The 25,559-nt window shown below is 43.2% G+C and overlaps 2 protein-coding genes across 2 annotated transcripts in view; both read left to right on the top strand.

The window, feature by feature from the left end:
- Window positions 1-25,559, top strand: part of mfsd11 (major facilitator superfamily domain containing 11) — a 200,509-nt gene that overhangs the window by 34,100 nt on the left and 140,850 nt on the right. The gene's annotated exons all lie outside the window — the stretch shown is intronic.
- Window positions 1,330-25,559, top strand: part of LOC114665089 (uncharacterized protein C16orf96 homolog) — a 42,184-nt gene continuing 17,954 nt past the window's right edge. The window contains exons 1-2 of the mRNA XM_028819470.2: window positions 1,330-2,043; window positions 21,701-21,805. Coding sequence (XP_028675303.2) covers window positions 1,657-2,043; window positions 21,701-21,805 — 492 coding nt within the window. The 5' untranslated portion in view covers window positions 1,330-1,656. The remainder of the gene's footprint in view (window positions 2,044-21,700; window positions 21,806-25,559) is intronic.

Here is a 25,559-nt window from a genome sequence, read left to right as displayed (position 1 = left end):
GGTGCCCTCCTACCCACTCCGGAACTCAATATGCGACCCACCAGTTAAGAGAAACTGCAGCAGAACATGTGGGAAGAGTCCTGAAGATGGCAGTTGACTGACGTTTCCCCATGCAATTTAATGGAGCTTGAGAGGATCTGCCAGGTAGAATGGGATTAACTGCCTAAATCCAGGTGTGCAAAGCTTGTAGAGACTTGCCAAGAAGACTCAAAGCTGGAATCTTCTACAAAGTACTGAATTAAGAGTCTGAAAACGCCTAGGAATGAGAGATTTTTAATTTACCTGAACAGGTTTTCACTTTGTCATTATTGGTTGTTGAGGGCAGATTGATGGACAAAGTGGCAAATGTATCCATTAAAAATGAAATCTAGAAATTGTGCAGAATGTGAAGGGGTCTGAAAACTTTCCCAATCCATTATATATTCATGAGACAATGTGCTGTTTTAATATTAGCCAGCCTTAATGTAACGTTTATAATGTGGTTAAGCATAGCTATTGTAGGCTTCATAAAGATCATGAAGAACTCTTAGAAAAATGTTCATATCTCTGCTGCGGAATAGGAACGTTTCCCTTTTACATCAATTTGGTAAGGTAATGCCGACTAAACGAGGGGACCACCATAATGTCTTGATGCATATAGACTTAGGTGTGACGACTGTTGATGCTGGGTCATCCTCAGCCATGAATAGATATTCTCTCCTAAATTTTAAAGACACTGCCAGATTTTAGGAGAGAATAATGTGACAAAGCAATGATGTCATCATAGAATTGTTCTGCTGCTGCTGTCTTTTGAAGTCGTTTTGGATACATTTGTTGAATTGGTTTAATAAGTTTTTTTTTTTTTTTTGAGCTGAATAGCCTGATCACTTCAAAAGTTTTCAAATGGTCTTTCATTCCGCTCCCTGCCTTCAAAAATTAATAGATGAACTAAAATGTTTCCCCATACATGACAGGGACTGTGGATGGCGCTATATAACGTACAATATCGGGCTAGAGTTTTCGACGTTAAGGAGGGGGTAGTTTACTTTTTAATGAGGCTTTTCGCTGCCTAATTTCTCCTCGAAAGTTGGTTTGGTGGCTGGTCACGAAACTGCACCCGGGAGATACGCGAAACTCTTAAAATAAACGGAGCCTTTTGAGAAAGGCGCTTTAATACAGCCGTCAAACAAGGCCGCGTGCGACCGCTGCTTAGCAACCCACAACCCCGCATCTTTTACCTGTTCCCGCCCTAGCGAGTTTAAATTGACTGCATTTCCAGCCAATGCAAGAGACAGCGGCGGAGAAAGTAACCAATGGCGTTTCGCGGAAGGCGGCGCTTATAAGGGACTTTCAATGTGTTCGCTGACGCCTTCTAAGAAGAGCTGCGAGCGAAGCTGGAAGGTGGATGCGCTGGCGGGTTTTGGTGGTCCAAAAAAGTTGACGGACACTCGGTTAGACACTGTGGACTAACCGTGTCGTAGACTTTAACCAGGAGAAGCTCTAATAAAAGCCAATGATATTTCGCGTCGCGGCGGGTAAACGAACTACTGTACACGGCGTCACATTACGGTTGACTTTCAGAAGCAATGTTGCCCCGTCCAGAGGAAGGTGCCAATTAGAGAAGCCGACAAGTTGAACCACGACCATCAGAAGCAGCGTGCCGTGTAAGAAGAGAAGATGCCGGCTCCCGTCAGCTTGTCGGACCTGCTCCGCCTGTCCATTGGCACTCCGGAGGTCGGGTCTGTCAATTTCGGCGCGCTTCGCGCCCTTCTCCACGGCATCCTGAGCCACCTCCAAATCCAAGAGGTGACAGCTGAACTACGGGACGAGGACAACGACCTGCACGACCGTGGCGCGCACCATCAGCCCGCCACTTTCCATTACATGGAACGAAAAGTGGCTGACATCGAGAAGCAGGTGGCGGCTCTCAGCGGTTTTCCCAGCGCTGCCGAGTTGCTCGAGCGATCCAAGACGGCCAGTCCCGGTGACTCTCCGGTCAATGATATGTGGCAGCTGATCGTGATGAAGAAGAAGATCGAGGCCAATGAGGATGGCATCTCTAAGGTAACCCCGTAACAGGGAGAAAAGTTCCGCCGTAAAAGTAAACGGATTGTCAGGCGGTAGGGCGCTATGTGCTTTTTTTCACGTGTGTAGCAAAGCTGGCGGGGGTCTTGTGGTGGGTGTCAGAATCCCTGTCTTGTATTTGGAGGTTTCTATGTGCAACACATGTTTACTTAATTGATGAGTGTTGTGTTCATTGTATTGTCCTTTTATTTTGTAATTCAGTCCTTCCTTGTTTCCTGACTCACTTTATGGCACAGTCAAAAATAAAGCTCAAGGCCCATTGTTAAATTTTTAAAGTGCTCCCAAAACCCTGCATTGGCAAGGATGGGCGGGTGAATTAATGCTACCCAGTCGTAATCCTCTTGCTGATGACTGTCATCAATAATGTTAATTTAATCCAATTCACAGATATGGGTGGGAGCAGAACCCATCCTGACCACACTTGGTGCCAGGAAGGAAAGAGAAGTAAAAATAATGCAAAAGAGGGTAGCTGAGCTTAATGCTAAATATTAAAGCAGACTACACACATATATTACCAATTCACAGTGCTGCAAAACTCAAAAAAAAATTGTTTGTGAGTAGTCAGTTTTGTTTGCATTCTTGAACACCATAAAAATATATAATCTGAATGATTGCATCATATTACATTCAAGTGCAAAACTGAAAAGAAATGTAATGAAAATTTAACAAGTTGCACAGTTTATTCAAACATACAATATTATGCTAAATTAATTTAACATGAAAAAAATTTTGGCAATCTAATATTTTTAAACATATATATTTAAAGAAAACAACAATATTACATATAGCTTTTCTAGTTTTTGTCACTTCTTAGTTTGTTTTTTTTTCTTGATCCAAAACCTCCCGCCGGCCCCTGGCACCTTCTCTCCACGTCCGTGATATCCTGATGGAATCTTTCACCCCGCGCTTCACTCCAAAGATTTTCAGGAAAAAAATTCCAAATGCAAATTCAAAAAGTGAGCTTTGAGACTCGTGTTGCAATCCAATTCCTTAAAATTAAACTGGTAATTTTTTTTCACAATTTCTTTATAAATTGGATCTTCATTGTTACTTAAAAACTTAGAAATCACTTCTCTGAGTGATAGCCAAGCTGCTCCTTCCAGGTCGTTCATTGCACCTTCAAATTGCACTTCGGTTTTCTAACATCAGGTCCCTCTTTCAATTTAGCCTCTGAGAAACTTGGAAGCTATCGGCACAAAACGTTAGGATGGGCTCCATCTTTGGACAGCCTGCTTTCTTAAACCAAAGTGAATGTGAAGCCGTGAGAGCAGCACTTTATTTGGGTCCACCAGGCGAGGTCTGAGGATGTTATGGGCACCAAGCTGGAGCTTCTTTTTAGGTTCCTTCTGAACCCAAACTCAGTCCTTGACTCTGCTGCCTCTGATGGCTCCACATGCTGCTGCTCCCTACTGCTAGGTCTCCTCACTGTGTTCAATTATATTCTGACCTTATTATCGAATAAAGTAACTGTTTTGCTTTACTGTAGATTTATCAGAAAATATTAAATTTAACCAAATCTCCTTTCAAATAAAAGTTTGATATTTAATTCTAGCACAAAATTAATAAAAATGATACAATTGACAGCTAAAAAAGTTAAAATACAAAACATTGTATTGTCAAAAAATTTACGTGATGGAAGAAAGTAGTTTTCGCCTTTGAATTCAATGTACAAAAGTTTTCTCAGTTTATACCTTGAAACAAATGAAGAGCGGGTCGGTGTGCTTAAATTACAAACCGTTCCAAGTCTTTTGTCTTAGAACCGGAGGTGAATTGGAGAAGTCTGTCTCATTACCAGAGGTGGTCTGTCCTGAGCGTGTTGGGGGCAGCCATTCAAAAGGCCAAGAGAAGTTTCAAACCATGTGAAGAACACAAACCACAAAGATGAACAAGAGCAGCCTACGCCTATTCGGGACCCGCTGTCTGTTCTTCGGGGCCAAGCAGTGCTATAAATGATCAAACTGCCATGCAGAAGTAGTTCTAAATAAATTAAAACAGTTATTGGCAGATAATCTAAAATACTAAAAAAAAACAAAATGAAACAGGAAAAAAAAAAATACACAATCTACCATATAATAAAAGACTATGGCCTCCTGTGTGCAATCTGATTGGTCAGTTTTGCTTTGGTGTGATTGGTCAGTTTGGTTTCCAAGGGGGAGTAAAGGCGCACGCTGAGAGAGTCGCCATCAAAGATCCAAAGTATAAAACCGGACGGGAGGTGAGAAAGGCACCTCGAATATAACGAAAGAGTCTGAGCAGCTGGTTTAATGTGAACAGGCAGTGCAAGTGAAGTGAGGCCTTCACAAAGACACACACTCAAATATGGAGGAAAGGCGCTGAAGGTGCACGTAGGGCAGGAGAGAGAAAATAATTTTTTAATTTCTGTGGCTAGTAAATAGTAATGATTTCGTCTCAGTCAGGGGTGCTCAACTCCAATCCCGGTGGGCCACAGTGGCTGCAGGTTTTCATTCTAACACTTTTCTTAATGAGTGACCTGTTTTTGCTGATAATTAACTTCTTTTGAGTTCATTTTAACTGACTTGCTCTTGAAGACTCAGACCCCTCAATTGTTTCTTTTTCCTTAATTAGCAGCCAAACAATAATGAGATACAAAATGAGCCAAAACAGGACCAGCAAACTATGACCATCATACAATATCTGAAAATAAAGAAAGGTGAAGGTCTCAGGAATGCTGATCTGCTCTTAGAAAAGAGAAAGTCCACAATTTGTCTGGCACTGCACAATGAGAGCAGCAACAAGCCACGGAATTAAAGAACGGGTTTAATTAACGACAAGACTCAGCGCCTCATTAAGCAACTGGTTGGAGTGAAATTGGTTGGAGTTTGAGGCCCTGACTTAGTTGGTCTTCTGTTGGCTCCCTCACTTCACATTTCATTTCTGTTTGGGTGCCATTTAAGGAAAGAAATGAAGCAATTCAGAGGAACGATGAGAAAATTCAGGGGAACAAATCTTAAAAAAGCAGTTCAATTAAAATGAATTCACAAGAAGTTAGCAGCAAAAACAGATCACTAATTAAGAAAAGGGTTAGAATGAAAACCTGCATCCATTGCGGCCCTCCAGGACTGGAGTTGGGCACCCCGGTCTCAGTAATAATAAAAAAAAAACCCACTGTTTTAACTAACAATTTATCTTATTTGTCTTATTATTCATACCTTTCTTGAAGAGAATAGAAAATGGATCACTGGAAATGTGCAATGGACTGTATAAACACCTAGAAATAATTAAAACTGTTAAGGCCCGATAGTCTATAAGAGTAAAAAAAAAAAGAAACTGAAATAGAGAAATGGATTGAGTTTAGGTAGAATACCAGAGATAAAGTACGAGGAAAGAGCCATGGATGCCAGTCCCACAATGAACCCAATCAGCATCTAAACTTCACGTGATTTGGTGTGAAATTTGAACCCAGGACACTGAATCCTTGAACATTAGAACAATTTAGATGAGAACAGGCCATTCAGCCCAGCACTCCTAGCCATTTACATCTAAATAACCACAAATTGAGTTTTAAAGGCTCCTAAAGTCTTGTGAAGAAAACCTTCCGAATGTTTGTGCAGAATTTACCCTGAACAAGTTTTCAACTGTGCCCCCGTGTTCTTGATGAACTCATTTTAAAGTCACCGTCTCGATCCACTGGACTAACTCTCTTCATCATTTTAACTATTAGTTGTTAGTCTTCTATTGCTTAATCTGTAAAGGCTCAGTACTGAGGCACTGCACTATGGTGCCCCTCTCACATATGAGGGTCGTTTGGTAAATTTCTTTTGAAATGGCACAACAGTTCACTTGGTGACGCCATGACTAGCAAGTGTCACCCTTCATACTTGGTCACCCCAAATTTGAACCAGAAGTGACACAGATGTTTGAAGTGATTTTTTTTCCTAATTAACAGTGTTTAACTTGCTTTTTTACCATACTTATCAAACGACCCTTGTATTAAGCATTTAGTGTTGTGCCCAAGTATTTAGATATGCTTACCTGTGACTGGTATCCCACTCAGAGTTGGTTCCTGCCTTGTGCCCAATGTTGCTGGGGTAGGCTGCAGCCCCTACCACCCTTAAAAAATGGCTAGATGAGTGGACTGTCTGCATGCGCAGAGCTTAGTGGGATAATGTAAAGGGAATGCAGTTGCAGGGAGTGGTGCACTAGATGGCATGGCTCTTTCCTCAGCTGTGCCCCCTCATTTTATATTCACGGCAATGGCTTGTTTTCCCATGTATAGATGCATAGAGATGCATTTTGAATTTTGCGCATGATTTGTGCCAAACAATATTTCAGATAATGTTTCCATGGGGCATTCGATCTCCCCCAGCGGACTGTGATGTTGCCACTGCTCCATTCAAGCCTTTGTCTGATCTCACACAATGGCACTAAGCCTGCGATGCCAGAGAAGTCAAGTACGTCCACTGAGAAACAGACCTGGACCCTGGAGGTTTATCTGAACAGTATTCTGCCAGGCTGCTCCAGTAAACTTCCTCATGCATGGCTCGTTTTTGTTGTGCCCAGCTTTGCGCCTTCAAACCCGCTGTCTGAATCGACCGCCTGCCCCGTGCTGTGGGACTCGGCGTGGGAAAGCAGCAATGCCAGGTATACTATAGAGATTGTGGGCATTGCAACTTCATTCCTGATGTATGTCCCAAGTTATTTGGGCACCCTAAACCTGACCCGGTGGAGTTGTGCACATTCTAGACTGGCGCTGGCTTTTCACCTGATGCATCCCTGCATTGAAAATTAAATTAATTTAACTCTACACTCTAACTCTATTCTCTGATTTAGTCTGCTGGAAGGCAGCAAACAGAAAGCTCAGAAACCCCTCAACACCACCAATCCGTTCTCACCAAATGGTCTTCTAACATTTAGCCAGCTGTCTGCCTACAAACTTCTGACAGGTGGCCATGCTGACCGCTTCTGGTATGGCAAAGCCCCAAAAAGGAGAATTAAATTGATGAAATGTAACAATGTGTAGTGCACAAAATGGGCACCAAAACCCTTGCCAAGGTAAAGTGGTGATTGTTTAAATGCCAGGCACCATTTTGTACTTTTGTCAATGGATTAAATTGTCAGGCGCTATACAAATCTTTATAAATAATTTATTTTAGTATTATTATTATTATTATTAGACAAGCCTGTCCTTGTAATGCAAGTCCAAGACCAACCAAACTGCGGCTTCACTCTCCCGTTCTGTAAATGAAATGCTTACCCCGAGATATTGCAGAATCCCCTTCTTCTGTGCTCCTTGGTGTCTGTAAAGCAGTAAAGGATTCTGGGTAATCTGAATCTTTTTTTTTTTTTTTTTTTTTTTAAATAAAGCTCATTGCGTGCCAGGGGATTCCCCTGAAGAAAGACCTTTGTGACCACCAAAGTCTGGAACTGTCCATAAGGAGTCGAAAACGTGGCAAACGTGGAGGCCACGAACGAGCCTTCCAAAGCGGCAAGCTTTTTTAGGTTTGCGACCCCGTTTTGAAGTCGGAGCTTTTTTGCGCCCCCCCCCCCCCCCCAAACTATTTGAAATAGTCAGATTCACTTATTCAATACATTATTTAATGTTTTTTTTTTTCTATTTTTAAATATTTTCTTGTGACCCCTTTAGCATATCAGGTGACCCCACTTAGGGTCACGTAGCTAAGGATTGCACTACGGGGTTTAGTTGGAATGAAAGCGTCCTGTCAAGTCCAAAAAGTGGCATGGCATACACAGGGTGGAGAATTTGTTTCCAAGCAGCCGTCACGCAGATTAATAATGAATGGAAAAGGCAGAATCCACACGCTATCACCTGGGGCGAGGTGTTTGCTTCAAATATCCGCTCCATCTTTTATCAGTGTGAATAAAAACCATACGTTATGTAATGTTAGGCCAGCTCACCAAGTTCTGCCTTCTGTCCCACCACAATGTATGTTTTATAGCATATTTAGTTCCCTGCTTATCCTTTTTTCTTTTTTGTGCTTTTCAATAGAAGCCCGGTGTGATTTCTACCTATATATGGGTGATGCGGTCATTTGGTCCCACTGCTTCAGCCATACTCAGGACAACGGACTCCATACTCCTAATGATTGTGTGTTAAGAAAGGTCTGACTTAAAATCTGGCGTTTTTTTATTTTAGTGTGGACGGCTCTGCCTCATCAGCCTTTGCTTGGGAGGGTTAAAGGCCAAACTCAGCTTGCAATGGACGTGACACCTTTTGCGATCCACATACTGAATTATTGACTTTGGTGTTGCAAGATTGGCTCCCATACTGATTATTTTACACTTCTTGTCAAATCTGGGACTCTCTGGCAAACAGAAAAAAAAAAAATCAAGTGGGCACCGCCCTTGTTCTGCGGTCAGGACACATGGCAACAATGACAGGTAAACATGCGGGCCTGTGGCTGGCGTGGCGCCCTCAAGGTGTGCACTTTAATCAATGACAGGAATCTTCCTGGTGAGATTAGCTGGTCGTTAAAACCCCCAGCCACTGCCTCCAACCTGAAGTGACCACACGTGTGCGAGTGTGACACCGCCCTCCTTACCGAGACCGCTAACATGCCTGGTGTGTTTGAACAGTGTAGCTGAACAGGCCCAGAAGGAGATATCTTCATTTTGAGGTCTTGGCTGAAGTCCTGTAGAAGTGGGCAGTGGCTTTTATGCTAGGGTGTCACCTTTAGGAGCGCTTCCGACTCGTTTGTTCTCACCTGCCACATCCGCCTGAGAAGAATCTCAGTGCACTTTGACATCCATCCATCCATTTTCCAACCCGCTGAATCCGAACACAGGGTCATGGGGGTCTGCTTGAGCCAATCCCAGTCAACACAGGGCACAAGGCAGGAACCAATCCTGGGCAGGGTGCCAACCCACCGCAGGACACACACAAACACACCCACACACCAAGCACACACTAGGGACAATTTAGAATCGCCAGTCCACCTAACCTGCATGTCTTTGGACTGTGGGAGGAAACCGGAGCGCCCGGAGGAAACCCACGCAGCCATGGGGAGAACATGCAAACTCGACGCAGGGAGGACCCGGGAAGCGAACCCGGGTCTCCTAACTGCGAGGCAGCAGCCACTGCGCCACCATGCCGCCCGTGCACTTTGACATACACGACTATAATTTTGTAACGATGAAGCAGAAAATCTTAACAGCATTTGGAAGTAATGGTGGCCTTGCCACGTGAAGAGAGTACAATGAAGCTCTCACTTGGACATCTGAGCAAAACACAACACGTCTCCACTCTCCAGCGCCATGATAAACGAGGATGTATTAAAATACAGAGCTTCCTGTTATCTAATGGAAAACACGAACTGGCTTAACTGATGTACCCCTTAACCCAATTTAAATAGACAAGCAGGTAGGAAAGATAATAATAATAATAATTCATTACATTTATATAGCGCTTTTCTCATTACTTAAAGCGTTATCCACACAGGGAAGAACCGGGAAGTGAACCCACAATCTTCCACAGTCTCCTTGCTGCAATGCCAAATGTAGATTCTTCCATGTGAACCCTGAATTCAATGAGGACTGATTGTGAGGTCATTTATCTTGGGTAGAATGCTTAGAGGGGGCTGGGTGGTCTTGTGGCCTAGGAACCCCTGCAGATTTTATTTTTTTCTCCAGCCGTCTGGAGTTTTTTTGTTTTTTCTGTCCTCCCTGGCCATCGGACCTTACTTTTATTCTATGTTAATCAGTGTTCCCTAATTCTATTATTGTATTTATTTTGTCTTTTTTCTCTTTCTTCATTATGTAAAGCACTTTGAGCTACATCATTTGTATGAAAATGTGCTATAGAAATAAACGTTATTGTTGTTGATAGGCTGAGACGGGTTATATTTTCTCCATGATAATCCTAAAAGATACACAAGTAATGAGCCAGTCCTTTTGGTGTTAATTTACTATGCAATATATTCAAATCTAGGGTCAAGAACCCCCCCCCAACCAGGAATACCTGGAAATGCTTTAGAATTCTCTCTTACACTGGTGATGTTGTTAGAAGAATTTTTTCAGGAAAGGAAGAAAGAAATTTTGAGGTAAGGCTGTTCTCCTCCCTAATCGTGGTACCAGAGAGGGGTGACATGCTGCATGTTGATTAGAACATGAAAGTTGCAATTTCACCGTACTTTGTGCAATTTTCGGGTAAGAGGTAAGGCAGTTACACTCACTAATCCTGTAAACCTATAATCACTGTGCCAGAGAGGGCTGACATGCTGCATGTTGATTAGCACATCAGAGGCAGAATTATTTCCACGCAGCTCTATAATACTCTAGAATCGAGAGGTAGTATATATTTTTATACCTCGCTTAATACTTTTTGAAGAGCTGGCCTATTTTTCTAACTTATTTTGTGAATCCCATTTTGGCCTGCGCCTAAGACTGAGGTATTCATATCAAGATAGTTGGGTTTGCCTTTGCTAATTTACTTGACTATATTGACCTATGGTGCCCACAATATTTGACCCAGTAATTCATTATGGAGTTTATCTTAACAGAAGAGAATCTGGATCAAATACTATAAGCCCATCAATCCGTCACAACATTTGGAATGGAAACACGTAAAGTTTAGAGTGATGAGTTCTTTACTTGGGTAATATTATAATGTTAGGTTTAGTTTGCATCCATTTGCATGTTCTCCCCGTGTCTGTGTGGGTCTCCTCCGGGTGCTCTGGTTTCCTCCTGCCGTCCAAAGACATGCAGGTTAGGTGAATTGGCGATGCTAAATTAGCCCCAGTGTGTGTCTGCTCACCCTGAGATGGACTGGTTTGTTCCTGCCTTGTGCCCATTGCCTGCTGGGATAGGTGCTAGCTTCCCTGCAACTCTTAAAAAATGGATGGACTTGAAGATGTACACCCTGAAAAGATGTGATAAAAGACAATCTTCACCACCTGAGAATGGAAATATATATTGCATATTGGTCATACATGCAAGAAAAATTTTAATTGTAACGATACTACTCCTAGTCCTTATTACCCTTGGGACTCTCGGAGCGAAAAGGAAATGACATAAGTGTTATAATTAATTAAGTGGAATTAGGTGGGTTAGAAAATGACTTGACGTGTTATTTTAGTTGTATTGTTAAGTGTTCAGAATAAGTTCTTACTGACATGCAACATGTCAGCTACCACCAGTGCCATGATAAACGAGAATTTATTAATGCACAGAATTTAATTCATTTTAGAGTTCTTTCACTGAATACAACCTTGGATGTACGCAACTATAATTTTGTTAACGCTGAAGTAGAAAGTCTTACGAGATTTAGAAGCGGTAGTAGTAGTAGTAGCATTACCACATATACAGAATACACGGAAGTTCTTACTTGAATGTCCGACCAAAATATGACGTGTGATAAACAAGAATGGATTAAAATACAGACGTTTGTTTTATCTAATAGAGAAAACACAAATCGGCTTACCCGATCTACCCCTTGCCCCAGTTTAGATAGACAAATTGATACAAATACAAATAGATTGGATTTGATAAGCGTTATTAATCGCAGGGGGAAATTCAGAGTCTGAGACGGGTTGCGTTTTCTCAGTTATAAACGTAAAAAAGACTCTAGTGATGAGCCATTCCTTTTGGTGTTGATTTCCTGTTAGCTCAAATCTAGACTGAAGACCCTGGGATATCTGGAAGCGGTTTTAAGAACACTCAATTATAATTCTGGTACTATTCGCAGATTTTTCAGGTGAGGTAGTGACACTCCGTAATCCCACCGTAAACACCTGTAATCGTGGTGCTGGGAAGTGGCGACTTGTTGCGCGTTGCATTTTTTGACTCTGTTCCATCTCACTCGTGATGTCCTCGCGAGTCAGAATCGTCACGTGTACAGAGTAGCGTGAAATCCTTAACCCACACGTCTAGCCAACATGCAACACGTCACCCCTCTCCAGTGTCACAATAAACAAGAACATATTCCATCCATCCATTTCCCAACCCGCTGAATCCGAACACAGGGTCACGGGGGTCTGCTGGAGCCAATCCCAGCCAACACAGGGCACAAGGCAGGAACCAATCCCGGGCAGGGTGCCAACCCACTGCAGGACACACACAAACACACCCACACACCAAGCATACACTAGGGCCAATTTAGAATCGCCAATCCACCTAACCAGCATGTCTTTGGACTGTGGGAGGAAACCGGATCGCCCGGAGGAAACCCACGCAGACACGGGGAGAACATGCAAACTCCACGCAGGGAGGGCCCGGGAAGCGAACCCGGGTCCCCAGGTCTCCCATCTGCGAGGCAGCAGCGCTACCCACTGCGCCACCGTGCCGCCCAAGAACATATTAACATACAGAATTTCTGTTTTTTAATTTAGTAGAAGGTACAACTCCTTTTACTGGATGCGCATCTGATGCCTGCTTGTATGCCGCAGGGTCTCCTGAAGCCTTGTGGGTAAAAAAAAAATCCTTACTCTTATTTACACTCTGGCAGCTGAAGCAAGATGTATCGGTCAGACCTGTGCACAGTTACAGTTGTAAGCAGGCGTTGGCGGCACATCCCTCTCCTTATTGTTGAAATTATTTAAGAATTTAATTAATGACTTGATGTATCTGCTGTAACGTAGTATTGACAACCATTCAGATTCGTGAGGCTTCTACTGAAGGACCTGGACGGCTATTCTGGTTCACAATTGCCATTTGTTGACTTACAAAACAAATACTTCAACACCCATAGTGCGCTAAGCAAACAGTGAAACGGAAATCCTTTCAGCCCCTTCAGCTCCGCTGGGAAGCACGTTTGCCCACGGATGACTATTGTCAGATGCAGCTGAGATGAGACCAGAGGAGCAGAAGTGCCTAACAAGAAGGAAAATCCTCTGCATTGTCAAATATTTGGTGGACACCTTAATCCAAGGGTCAGGAATTGTGACAGATGTTCCAGTATGCTTTGTACAGCAGGTTACAGTGACACGTTGAGGACCACACTGGGAGGCACAAGTGACAAGTGGACCAGCAGTCTATGCATTACTGTATGAGCCAAATGATGGGTTCCTGTATGTGTGATGACCAGAATCTGCCTGCTTGGTGTTTAGGCCCTCGCTGATAAGCAGTGAGAAGTGGAGACCCTCAGCTCCAAAGTCTCCTTACACGCTGTTGCTGTGCCTTTATACATTTCACCGTATGCCCTTTGACACACAGCAGAGCATAAAATCAGGCAGCACTTTCCCACATGCCACACCAGAGTGCAAAGGAGAACACCTTTTTAAAAAAATGTTCTTTCCTTGTGGTTTTCTTAACAGTCGCTGATCAAGGATTCCTCTGTTTGCACAGCGGAGGTTTATGGGTAACAGAGCTGAACCGTCTCCGCTACCAGGAGGTCTTGCCGTATCCTGGGTGATGGTGTGTGTTTGTGACCCCTTGCTGTCCGTGTGGATTCCTTCCGTTTAGTCATTTGTCTCCAGATGGTTTGGCTGCCCACCAGGTTGTTCACTGAAACTCCACAGGCTGAAATGAGAGGGCCACCATGGTGGGCCGCCTGCAGCATGTAAGGCGCCGTCCTGGGTAGAGTTGGTTAGCTGGTCTAGAAAGGTGTGTATGGTAAATCAAGGGTCCCAACTTAGGAATGCTTCCAGAGAAGAGAGGGCCTGGGCTCCTATTGCATGTTCTGCGTGTCTCCTTCCTTGTGAGTAGCTTGTTAGCTGCCATCCTCCATAGGTGCTCTGCTGTCGACTTCTGATGCCATTCACAGACACGCAGAGTGCAGACCCCTAGCAGGCTGGAGATGCCCACTCGGGCCCTCGCTGTAGTTCAATAAACTTTGCTATGTAGGGTCAGAGGTCGGAGCACTGGCGGGGAAACCCAACATGTTTCTTTTGGTGACTGTAGCTTACTTGGTAACCTAAGCTGCACACCCCGTGGATAAGCATTTCAGAATCATTTTGTGGTTCCTTTGCAGTTTGTTTTCCTTAAAAATGACAAATGGAGGTTTAATAGGAGTCCGTTAGATAGTGTGATACACTAATCTGTTTGTCACTTGGTGCCTGCCAGCAAACTAGGGGGAGTAATGGGAAGGCAATCCGTGGCGTCCAGGTGTAACAAGCATGAAAAGTATATGGAAATATTCAACATGTCCCATACTGTATGTGTGTGAGAAAGCAGGGGAGGATCTGCCAACAGTGCGTGCTGTGTGTGCACCCAGGGGTCCGTGATGGAGGCCTTGTCACCAATTCAAAAGCCAACCAAAGTAGAAATGATCAAGTTGGGGTTTGGTGAGCTGAATGAGGAGATCGACTCTCGCGCCATAATGAAGAGGGACAAATACAACGCAGTGTCTGCACATTGCATTGTTAAAAGTAAAATCTGTTTCTGTTAAAGAGCAAAGTCACCCAGGGGCCTGTGGGGGTCTTAATCCAGCAAGGATGCTGATACTCCATATGCTACACTTACAGAAGATGAAGTCCCGGCACTGCATATTCTTTATTTGCACCTGTGTTTGACAGTTTTTTTTTTTTGTTCTTTATTTCGCCTTATACAATTTCTTGTATTAGGAATTTGGTAGTTTTCGCATACCCCTTGGGGTCAGAGCGCAGGGTCAGCCATTGTACAGCGCCCCTGGAGCAATTACAGGTTAAGGGCCTTGCTCAAGGCTGGGCCTTTTGGCAGTGACGGGGATTCGAACCGGCAACCTTCGGGATACCAGCGCAGATCCTTAGCCTCAGAGCCACCACTCCGCCCTAACTGATGCCATACAGGAAATGCAGAATGAAAATGCCTGGCACACTGTGCCCTGGCTATGCTTCACTACAAAAGGCCTCTCACTGCATGCCATCTTGTGCATGCTGATGGTATATGGTGTATGTTAAAAAAGGCTGGATATGTGTTTGTGTAGGTAGGTGGGCTCACAATCTAACACTATAAACTGGTGCTGCTTATCATGTGTGAACTGAACGTGTGCCAGTGTCATGGTCTCCAGCAGGTGTAATGTCTATTGCTGCAACTTGTGGGATTTTTCCACACTTTATTTCTTTAAAAAGCAACTCAGTTGATTGTGTTCCTTTATGTGTTGTTACCTTTATGGTGTCATGCCATGTTCCACGTCACTTGTCTTATCCAAGGGCTCTTGCTTGTTGCAGCATGTTGCTGGATGTGCGTCAGCTGATGGCATTTCAGATATGACCTATTTAGGGGGCACAGTGGCACTTATAACCTTAAAAATAAAAAACAAGGAAAGGCTCTTCAAAAAGAATTAAAAAGACATGTTTATTATTTAGGAGTTCAAAACTACAATTTCTGGTTTGTCCCTTTTAAATAGATAGATAGACAGAAACTTTATTAATGCCAGAGGAAACTGCACACGTAAAAAGGAGCAAATACACGTCTAACAAGAATTATCGTACTCTTAACAACATTTATATATATATAGCACATTTTCATACAAACAATGTAGCTCCAAGTGCTTTACAAGATAAAATAAAAAGCAAGTTAATATATAAAACATAAACAAACAAGATTAGACAATAATATTATACATATTATACTGTACATATTATACATTTGATATATATATCATATACTATAAAGTATAGTAACCAGGTACAAATCCACCTATCTGTATATACTCTGTGTGTGGGTGTGTGTGTGTTTGTGTGTATATATATATATATATATATATATATATATAATATGTGTATATACAAGGATGCTCCGATCGAGCAGCTGCCAATCTAAATTGTGTGATTTTCACAAAAGAAGACTCAATAAATTGTAGCGGAGCTACATAATAATAAGTATTTGTTTTTTTTATCTGTGCTGAGTGTTTTGTTTTCATTGTCCCATTTGCTATACTATACCGTATGTGTTTATCAGTAAATGTTGTCCCCGTACGTTAAAAGGGGAAGGATGATGAAGGGAGATCGCAACCCCAAGACAGAAATTACCTGTTGAATCCACCAGTTACATCCGGGACATTCTGTATTTAAACAAGAAGAACGAAAGGAAAAGGAAGGAGGAGAGGAGAGAGAGAGACGGGAAAAAGAATAATTTACGCATCCATAATTCAACTCATTTCCGTTCATCGTACAAGTCCATTACTTGCTTCTTAAGGATCCGGATCATTATCATGACTGCCAGCACCGAGAAACCCCGGGGTTTGGATACTTATCAACAATTGCTGACGACACTTATGGTGAGGTTGTTTTTTGTATTGTTGGGAGGAAGCAAAATTTCACATCAGCCAATATTCAACTATTACCGGACATTATTAGCTTTTGGACTCATTTATTACTGTCGTTTCAATTGCTGTTTATCATTCATCTGTGGTTGTGTTTCGTGTTTATTTGTTTATTATTTGGGGGAAAGAGAGGGTTTTTGTAAATATTGTATATTCGTGTTTCATTTAATTAATAATTATTCACTGGTGTCATTAGGATAGTGGTGGTTTGTGTGCACATATATATTATTGTATATTCATCTGTCCTCGTGTGTATGTATATTTATCACTGTCAATATATCTGTATTTGGTTTTACATATCTATCTACTGTTTGCTGGTTATTTCGTTGTGTCGGGAAAAATAGGACAATCTTTAAGGAGTACGGCTTGTTATCGTCTTGAGAGTCTTCAGGCTAGTCCAAGGAAATAGTCTTGGTAGTGTAGTGGCTGGTCTGGGTAAGGGGTTGGCCGTTACAAAATAAATTGGCTGATCACTAAATTTGATCTTTTCAGCCCCTGCTTTTCTAAAGTTTAATTGCAGTGCTCCTTTACACAAGGTAATGTGGTAGTTGAGCCTGCAGACTTCTGAGAAGGGTGCAATTGCAGCTGGGAAACTTCCTGCAGTGTAAACAAAGAGCAGTGGAGGTTTGTTTTATCAGAGAGTTTAGCCTTTATGTAAAAGAAAGCGGAGTAATAAATTGAGAAACCAGAATTGGAGAAGTCATCCTGTGCAACTAGACAAATGGCAAACGTACCCCAAGGAGACATGGTCGCTCCTCCGACACCCCCTCTTAAATGGTGATACAATGGGAAACACATACAGTTTTTTTTACCTCCTCTTTGCTCGCTCAGCTGCTGGATTCGATCTCTTTTTGCTTTTACCTTTTCATCAATATCGCTTTGAATTTTGATTCCGTGTTTGGAATTACATCGTGACAACGCAACGTATAACTGCCCATGAGTGAATATCGTTTCTTTCTCTCTACAAGAAATGTGTCTGATATAACCACGCAGGACTTTTCCAAATCTCTTTGCATAAGCTCTTGTCTTGCGAGGCTTCTGGCCCCCAGAATGGTTACATTGCTTGGCATGAAGACTTGTCTCACGGAACGTGAAAGTGTCTCTGAGACAATCACGTCTGATCTCCTTCCAAGATTTTTTTTTTTATAATAGAGAGATTTTATTTTCTTTTATGCCATATGAATTATGGATACATATTTTATTAGTTAAACTATGTATTTTAAGAAATGTTATTTCTTTTAGTATTTTTATGGTCACTGAACAATAAGGCTACAGAATTTGATTTTGCTAATAAAAAATAAACAGTTGACACCTGCGGTCTGTAGTTTAATTATGACAATACCAAAGGTAACACTTCAATGTGTCTGGTTATGGAGGAGCTCAGTGTAAAATGTTTTCAAAGGGATAAAGAAAAAAACAATTGGAAACGGCCAATCAAGTAACATGAGATTGATGATTGGTATCAGCCTTAAAAAAACCTGATCAGAGAATCACTAATGTGTGTGTGAGTATATATATACAGTAGTGGCAGACAGCTGGGGTACATGCCCAGCTGGGACACCCCTTCGCTATATGTTCAAGGGGAGCAGCCATGGACTTTGCAATACCTCCCCCTGGATGCTAGATGGCAGCCCCCCTGGGTTGGAGTGGTGCCTCGGTTTCCCGCAGGGCTCCATGGAAATTGGAGTTGGGTGCAGCCCTGTTGGGTCCCGCAGGTGCTGCAGCTGGAACTCCTGAGCCCTTATGGGCAGTGTATTCGCCACACCCGGAGTGCAGCTGGAACTCGGCAGTCAACCACCTGGAGCACTTCTGGTCAGACTATTACAGGGGTCAGCAGCCACCACTCAAGGAGCCTGAGTCGGGAGGAAGAGGACTACGCTTGCCAGGAGCAGTGGTGGTGCAAAGGAGAGTGTGTTGTGGTGACTTTCCTTTGGGTGTTTAGGTGTTTTGGGACTGTGTTGTGCCTGTGGGACACGGGGAAGACATGCCTTTCCTATCAATGTATGTATTATATAGTGCCTTTCATGTCTATCAATCTATCTATTCCTGCCTACTATACCAAATTCTATCTATCTATCTATCTATCTATCTATCTATCTATCTATCTATCTATCTATCTATCTATCTATCTATCTATCTATCTATCATATAGTGCCTTTCCTATCTATGTATGTATTATATAGTGCCATTCATGTCCAGCTGTCGCTGTCATTTTGCCTTATCTGCCTTTGTACATCTAGACGTGACCGCAGGAGGCCAAATGTCAAGATTAAAAGGAGACTAGGGTGGTGAGATGTGTGGATACTGAGCCATGTGGTGGACGAAGGAGCATTAGGTGAAGCTCAAAGGAGACATGGTTAGCAAGTGGCCACCTCGGGTGCACACAGTACTCCCTGTCCTGCTGGCTTCTTCTTCCTCTTTGCAATGTAAAATACTTACAAATGCAGGCCATTCTTTAGAGTCGGAGGGGTGCATCTCATTTGTGGGGAATCGAACCACATGTGACACGTGTAAATAGTTAAAAAGAGCATTGTGGGTTAACATGGGGGACAGTTGTAATTGCACTAATAAACGACTGAGCACAGCTACTTCTGGTACCGAAATTAAGGGAAATGCTGGTGCTGTGCTATTTTAAAAAAATTATTATTTTTTTTTTACTTTTTCAGTACTGGTATACCATGCAACCCTAATTTTTATATATATATATATATATATATATATATATATATAAATGTAAATATATATAATATATATATACTAGCCTTCCCCTGTGGCTCCGACCACGTAGAAGTGAAACAGGACAGTGAGGAGGGCCCTGCTCGGCCCCCCACTCCTGACGACACACTTCCCCCTCCCCTCGGCCCACAGCCTCTGTCTCAGATTAGCATGAATATATCACTCTTGCATGCGAACTATGATTCTGGGCACGATGAGAGAAGTCCCTAAATCGACAGGAATGTTCAAGCAAATTGTAGAAAACAAACCTGATCTAAATCTTAAGTAGTTCTCTCGTTCATTAGCTAAGCGGAGGTAAGATACACGCCCCGAGGCTGGTGCGTGAGTGAGGAGGTCCCCACTACTCTCGGCCCACTGTGTCTCTTGGATTCAGGCAAATAAATCGGTACCGCAAGTGAACTATGATAGTGCAATGAGAGAAGTCACAAAATAAAGTGGAATGTTCAAGCAAATTATAGAAAAAAAACCCGATCTAAATTCGTTAAGTAGTTCTCTCATGAAAAGCGGACAGACATACATACAGACAGACAGAAAGGCGTTGGATTTTAGATATATACACAGTATATATATATATATATATATATATATATATATATATATATATATATATAATATATGAGAGAGAGAGAGAAATATATACATTGGGTGTTGGTGAGACCAGCAGGGGGCACTTACCCTGTGGTCTATCAGTGGACCCCAGTGCAGTGACGGGGACACTGTGCTGTTAAAAAAATAAAAAAAAAAAATGGTGCCGTCCTTCAGATGCGACGTAAAGCCGAGGTCCTGATTCTCTGTGAGTATAAAAGATCCCTGGGCATCCTCTGTAAAGAGTAAAGTGGACTTCGATGTCCTGGCTAAATTGCCCAACACAGCTGGTCATCATAGTCCACTAATCATCCCCTGCCCCTTATTGAATGTCTCTCTCTCTCTCTCTCTCTCTCTCTCTCTCTCTCTCTCTCTCTCTCTCACACACATTTAGCCCTTTACCACCTAACAGCTCATGTGTGGTGAGTGGACTGGCACAGGAATGGTTGGCGCTGCATGAGCCAGGTGGGTGCTGCACATTGGTGGGGTTTGATGTAGCTCCCCATTGTCTATGTAAAAGCACTTTGAGTAGGTTAGAAAAGCTGCATATAAATGTAATTAATTAAAAGATATATATAAGAGAGAGAGAGAGAGAGATAGATAGAGTAGCCACTAGGGGGCACACGAGCTCCCCAGACGCGACACAGACAGACACCATGCACAAGTCCAACAACAGGCACATTTTATTTTGATATGGGTAACGCTTTTCGCCCTTGTTACCTACAGAACACAGTAAAGCACCAAGTAGAGTAATTGAAGCTCACTGCACTTTGCCTTCATTTCTTTCTCTTCCTCTTTCTGCCTCCTTCCACCTCCACTCCTCCTCCAGCAAGCATCATCATCATCATCGTCGTCCTCCTCCTCCCCCTCCCCTAATGAAGGCAGGCGGCTCCTTTTATGCTGCACCTGGGAGCACTTCAGATGTCCCATCTGCGTTACAGTATCTTGATGTACTCCCAGGTGTGGTGGAAGCCCAAAGAAGGGCTTTGCAGTTCCCCCTGGCAGCTCCCATGGAACCCAACAGGTCTGTGCCAAACTCCACCTCCCATGGAGACCTGTGGAAATCTGAGGCGCCGCTGCAACCCATGGTGGGGCTGCCAATCTAGCACTCGAGGGGAGGCAGTGTCCTTCCTTCACGATGGCCTCCCGGCTGTCCAGATTTTGGGGTATTTCGTTTTTCTATGTAGGGGACGTTTACCTCTAATATCGATATACACACATATGCTGTATAAGTTAAAAGCCTGGCACGGAATGCTGATGGTTCTTTTATGCAGCGTATGCATTGAAAGCCTGGCTGTGCACTTGTACTTGTGCACGACTGCTGCTGCTATTTATACCCAGCACTGCTGAAAACTTGGCACAGCATGTCCTGCCTTTGAGGCACAGTGGTTATACTTTTATTGAATAAATCCTCTGAAATGAAAAGAGAAAGTCACTGTGGTTGTTTTGGATCAGCGCCACACCTTAGGATGGCACCAGGCAGCATGGAGATAAAGACCCAAGGATTACAGATGACAATATGTAGGAATTGATGAGATTGCTGTTCTGTCGTGACACCACAAAGGGGTCAGTTAGAAGTAAGGCTCGTGGTGGGGGCTTGAATTGGCTGGCCAGATGCCAAAGCAGGATGGCGTGTTGGGATGCCTTGTCCTCTGCTGGTTAAATGCCAACTCCTTAAATTTGGAGTCTTTTTTTTTCTGGGTTTGTTGCTGGTGTTTTAGTGCCCAGTTGCTCTTGTTGCCAATTCCTCAGCAGGAGGTACGGTGGCATACCTCCTGATGTCTCTTCACTTTGAAAAAGGGCAGGCAGTGTGGTGTGGTGGTTAAAGCTTTGGACTTCAAGCTCAGAGGTTGTGGGTTCAAATCTCACCACTGACACTGTGTGACCCCAAGCAAGTCACTTCACCTGCCAGTGCTTCAACTGGAAAACCAACAGCAATGTCACCAATTGTTTCTCAAATGTTGTAAGTCGCTTTGGCATCGGCCAAGTAAATAAATGTAAATGTAAAAAGATGAGAATCTGTGACTTGCGTCTGGGTGTTTAGGGGAGGCTTTGCCTGCAATGGCACCCAGTTTGAAATTCATTTCAGAGAGATTGGCAGGAGGATTTTCTGTCTATCCATCCATCCATTCTGTCTGTCTGTCTGTCTCCCTCCAGGCTATGGCCCTGCTGCAGGAGATGCTGTGCGAGATCAACGAGTTGAAGAAGAGCACCAAGCGGCTGGAGCAGGAATCACAGAGAATAAGCGGTCAGCTTTCACAGGTGAGTAGAAGAAAATGGGAGTGCCCCTAGGCACTGGGAAAATGTGTTTGGTGAGTGAGGGTAGCATGGGAGGTGCTGGGGGGGGGATTGGGGGGGGCGGGGAGTGGCAGTTGGCATCTACAAGCTGTACTTGAAGAAGCCTTTTTAAGAGAGAGAAAAAAATGAATCCAGAGATGATGACGTGACAGAGAAGATGGACATTCTATCCAGCAGGGGTCACTAGCTCCCTTGTTGGAATAAGTTCTTTTGTAATTGTGGCATGTTACATAACCTGAAACTATATAGATATGATATTAAAAGGCGATACCCCTTCCTTAGTGATACAGTGGTAAGAAATCACATAGGAGAAATAACTTAGTTTTCTTTAATGACGATTTACGCAGCATAACAGACGAGGAAGCCATGACAAGACTTTTCACCGAAGTCGCTGCATTGGAAGGATTTTCAGGATCAGATGATGTTATCTCCCATCCGTCCGTCGGCTTCAAAGGTGTGCTGGGCAATGTTCCAAGGCTTTATACTCTTTCTCCATGTGCAGGCCCCCACTTAGGTAAATCATGCCATTCTAAACAAGGAAAAGAAGATCCAATATCCTGCCGACTACGCCAATTGTTTTGTCTTGGTAGAGTAATATATTACTCAAATGTCACAGACTTACAACTGTTTATAAGGTATTGTACCATATGACTTCTCCCCACCTTCCCTTCTACATCTATAACCTCGGGCAATTAGGTGTAGTAAAAGACAAGCACATGTGTTTAGTTAAGTCACAATTTAAATAATGTATTATTAATAAATGATGTATTATTGATAAAATTCATAAATAATAACAATATGCAAAGTACATTGAATATTGGCAACCATACAACGTGATAAATGGTGAGGTGTAGTTTTAGACGGCACACAGACTTGTTAGTTACTTAAAATGTCTCGAGTTAAGGCCTCATTTGTGGTCAGCTTTCTTCAGAACAGGCCATATGACTGCCGAGCTGTGCTCTTCATTGTGTTGTCCTTTTCAGGTCATGGTGTGTGATGGTCTTCCTTCAGTTTGGTGAGAGAGAGAGGGTGAGGTAAAGCAAGCAAATTTATAGATTTTCTGTCCAACCCCTGGAGCCAATAGGGCGTCGTGCCAATAGGATGTCATGGTACTTAAAAGCTTTTGATACAAGACAGTTCCAAACAGACATACTTCAGACCAATGGGGGGACAGAATACCCTCACACCTGCCCTCCAAACCACGTATTAAGTAAGCTAAAGCTTGGCAGATACGCAGCTTGGCTTTCCTGAGGGGGTTGACTGAGAGACTTTAGTAGAGAAATATTAGCCCAACTTGTTTGAGGCACTTCACCCCAACCTGTCGTAAAATTACAAAGAGACTCAGTCCTAAAAGGGGTTCTTAACCATCAAGCCATTGATGTTGTTATCAATAATGTAACACTAATATTACATTGCATTGTCGAAGTTACAAGTAAAGACATACAAAATATTTATCAGCTCGTATGTAAAATTTCACATCACAACAGACATCTCGAGTGGTCTTTTTACGCAGTGGTCTCTTCCTGCTGTGGGTTTTGCATTAGTTTGGATTTTTCTTGTCACCTACAGGTTGAGCCCACCTCAGGTTAAGACTTTCAAACTCAGCGTTTGACGAAAAATAAAGGCTGAAATCAGTCCATCTCTTAGCGATATTTGTGACATGACCACTTATGGAAATAAAGAAGACCCCCTAATGGGGGTCACCGGGAGTGAATGGTGACATGACACTTGTGGAGTTTGAAAGTGTTTAGCCGTGGTGGATGGAAACTTTTTTTTTCCAGTAGTGATAGAACTCATTCTTCTGTTGTACTGTATATAGTGCCTTTGCTACTTTTCATTTGAACCACACGCCTAATCCCCCCGCACTACCTATGCCTGCATTACTGCTCAGAGAAACGTCAGGCGCTTCCTTCCCACCGCCCAGGTGACTGTAACTGTTTGCTTCGGTTACCAGGGACGTCCTGGGGCAGCATGTGATTGAGCCAAGCCCATCGCCAAGCACTTCTGCAAGACGGCAACCTAACAGAGCGCTGTCAACACACAGAGCCTGCACGCAGATACGCAGGCCCGCCGTCCATGTGACATTTCACCTGCTGTGCTGTAAAGCCACCAAGTGGGCACTGATCCAGGGTTGAGATGGAAGTTGGGGTAGCAGGAGGCCCAGCAAGGGAGCCTCACTCTCTCTCTCTCTCTCTCTCTAATTCTGTCCCAGCTGGGAAAGGGAACAGGAAGCCCATCCAGGCTTACAATGAAAGCACAGGCTGGTGACGTGATCACTCAGATTCAGGGTGAAATGAGCTTGTCATTTTATATAGTGTCTTTCCAAGTGCTTCCCAGGCACAATAAAAAATAATTGTATCAAGAATCGTGAGGACCTCCAGTCCCCAAATAAAAATGGTTCATATAGAGGAAGCTGAAGATTTCCATTTCGCCTGTTTTCAATGTGGAAAAAAAAAACTCAGCTTAACATTGATCATCATACCGGCGATCAAACTTTCAGAAGTTGTGCTCCTTAACCAAACATCGATATAAGGATTTAAAAGCAAAGTTTACACACTGGCAGAAGTTGAAAATATTTGATGATCTCATTGAGCCACAGCATTAGCCAGCTGCTCATGGGTTCTGTAATGAGACTTTCTTCTTGTCGGCCTTCATCACTGAACAGCCTCCTGTGTTTGGCTTGATGCTCAGGGGTCCATTTTTGTGCCATCACAGTGTATATCACAATCGGGAGCACAGGTCATTTGTCTCTCTTTGTCACACATTCATTCTGTTTTCCCACACTTGACCTCAACAGATGGCGCTAATGTTCTACTCTTCCTATGAGCAGCCTCGGCAATGCACTTGACGCTCAGCGGATGCCGCTGCTGTTCTTTTTCTTTGTCGTCTTCTTTTTCCTATGAGCAGCCTTGACAATGCGCTTTACATTCGGCAGATGTCGCCAGTGTTCTTCTTTGTCTTATTCTTCCTATGAACAGCCTCAGCAATGCACTTGACGCTCAGCAAATGTTGCTGCTGTTCATCTTCTTTGTCATCTTCTTTTTCCTATGAGCAGTCTTGACGATGCACTTTACACTTGGCAGGTGTTGCCAGTGTTCTTGTTTGTCTTCTTCTTTCTATAAGCAGCCTCAGCAAAGCACTTGATGCTCAGTGGATGTTGCCAGTGGTTTTCTTCATCATCTTCTTCTTCTTCTTTCTTTAAGCAGCCACGACAATGCACGTGACACTCAGAGGATGGCATCAGTGTTGTTCTTCTTCATTGTCTTCTTCTTCTTCCTATGAGCAGCCTCAGCAATGCACTTGACATTCAACAGATGTTGCTGCTGTTCTTCTTTCTATAAGCAGCCATGACAATGCACTTGACGCTCAACGGATGTCACCAGTGTTGTTGTTATTCTTCATCATCATCTTCTTCCTATAAGCAGCCTCAGCAATGCACTTAATGCTCAGTGGATGTCGCCATGGTTGTTCTTCCTCTTCTTCTTCTACTTCTTCTTTCTATAAGCAGCCTCAGCAAAGCACTTGATGCTCAGTGGATGTTGCCAGTGGTTTTCTTCATCATCTTCTTCTTCTTTCTATAAGCAGCCACGACAATGCACTTGACACTCCGAGGATGGCATCAGTGTTGTGCTTCTTCAGTGTCTTCTTCCAATGAGCATCCTCAGCAATGTACTTGACATTCAGCAGATGTCGCTGCTCTTCTTCTTCTTTCTATAAG

Source organism: Erpetoichthys calabaricus, chromosome 14, assembly GCF_900747795.2.
Source record: "Erpetoichthys calabaricus chromosome 14, fErpCal1.3, whole genome shotgun sequence".
NCBI lineage: Eukaryota > Metazoa > Chordata > Cladistia > Polypteriformes > Polypteridae > Erpetoichthys > Erpetoichthys calabaricus.
Note: the sequence above shows the minus strand (reverse complement) of the source record. Positions and strands in the feature narration are given on the sequence as shown.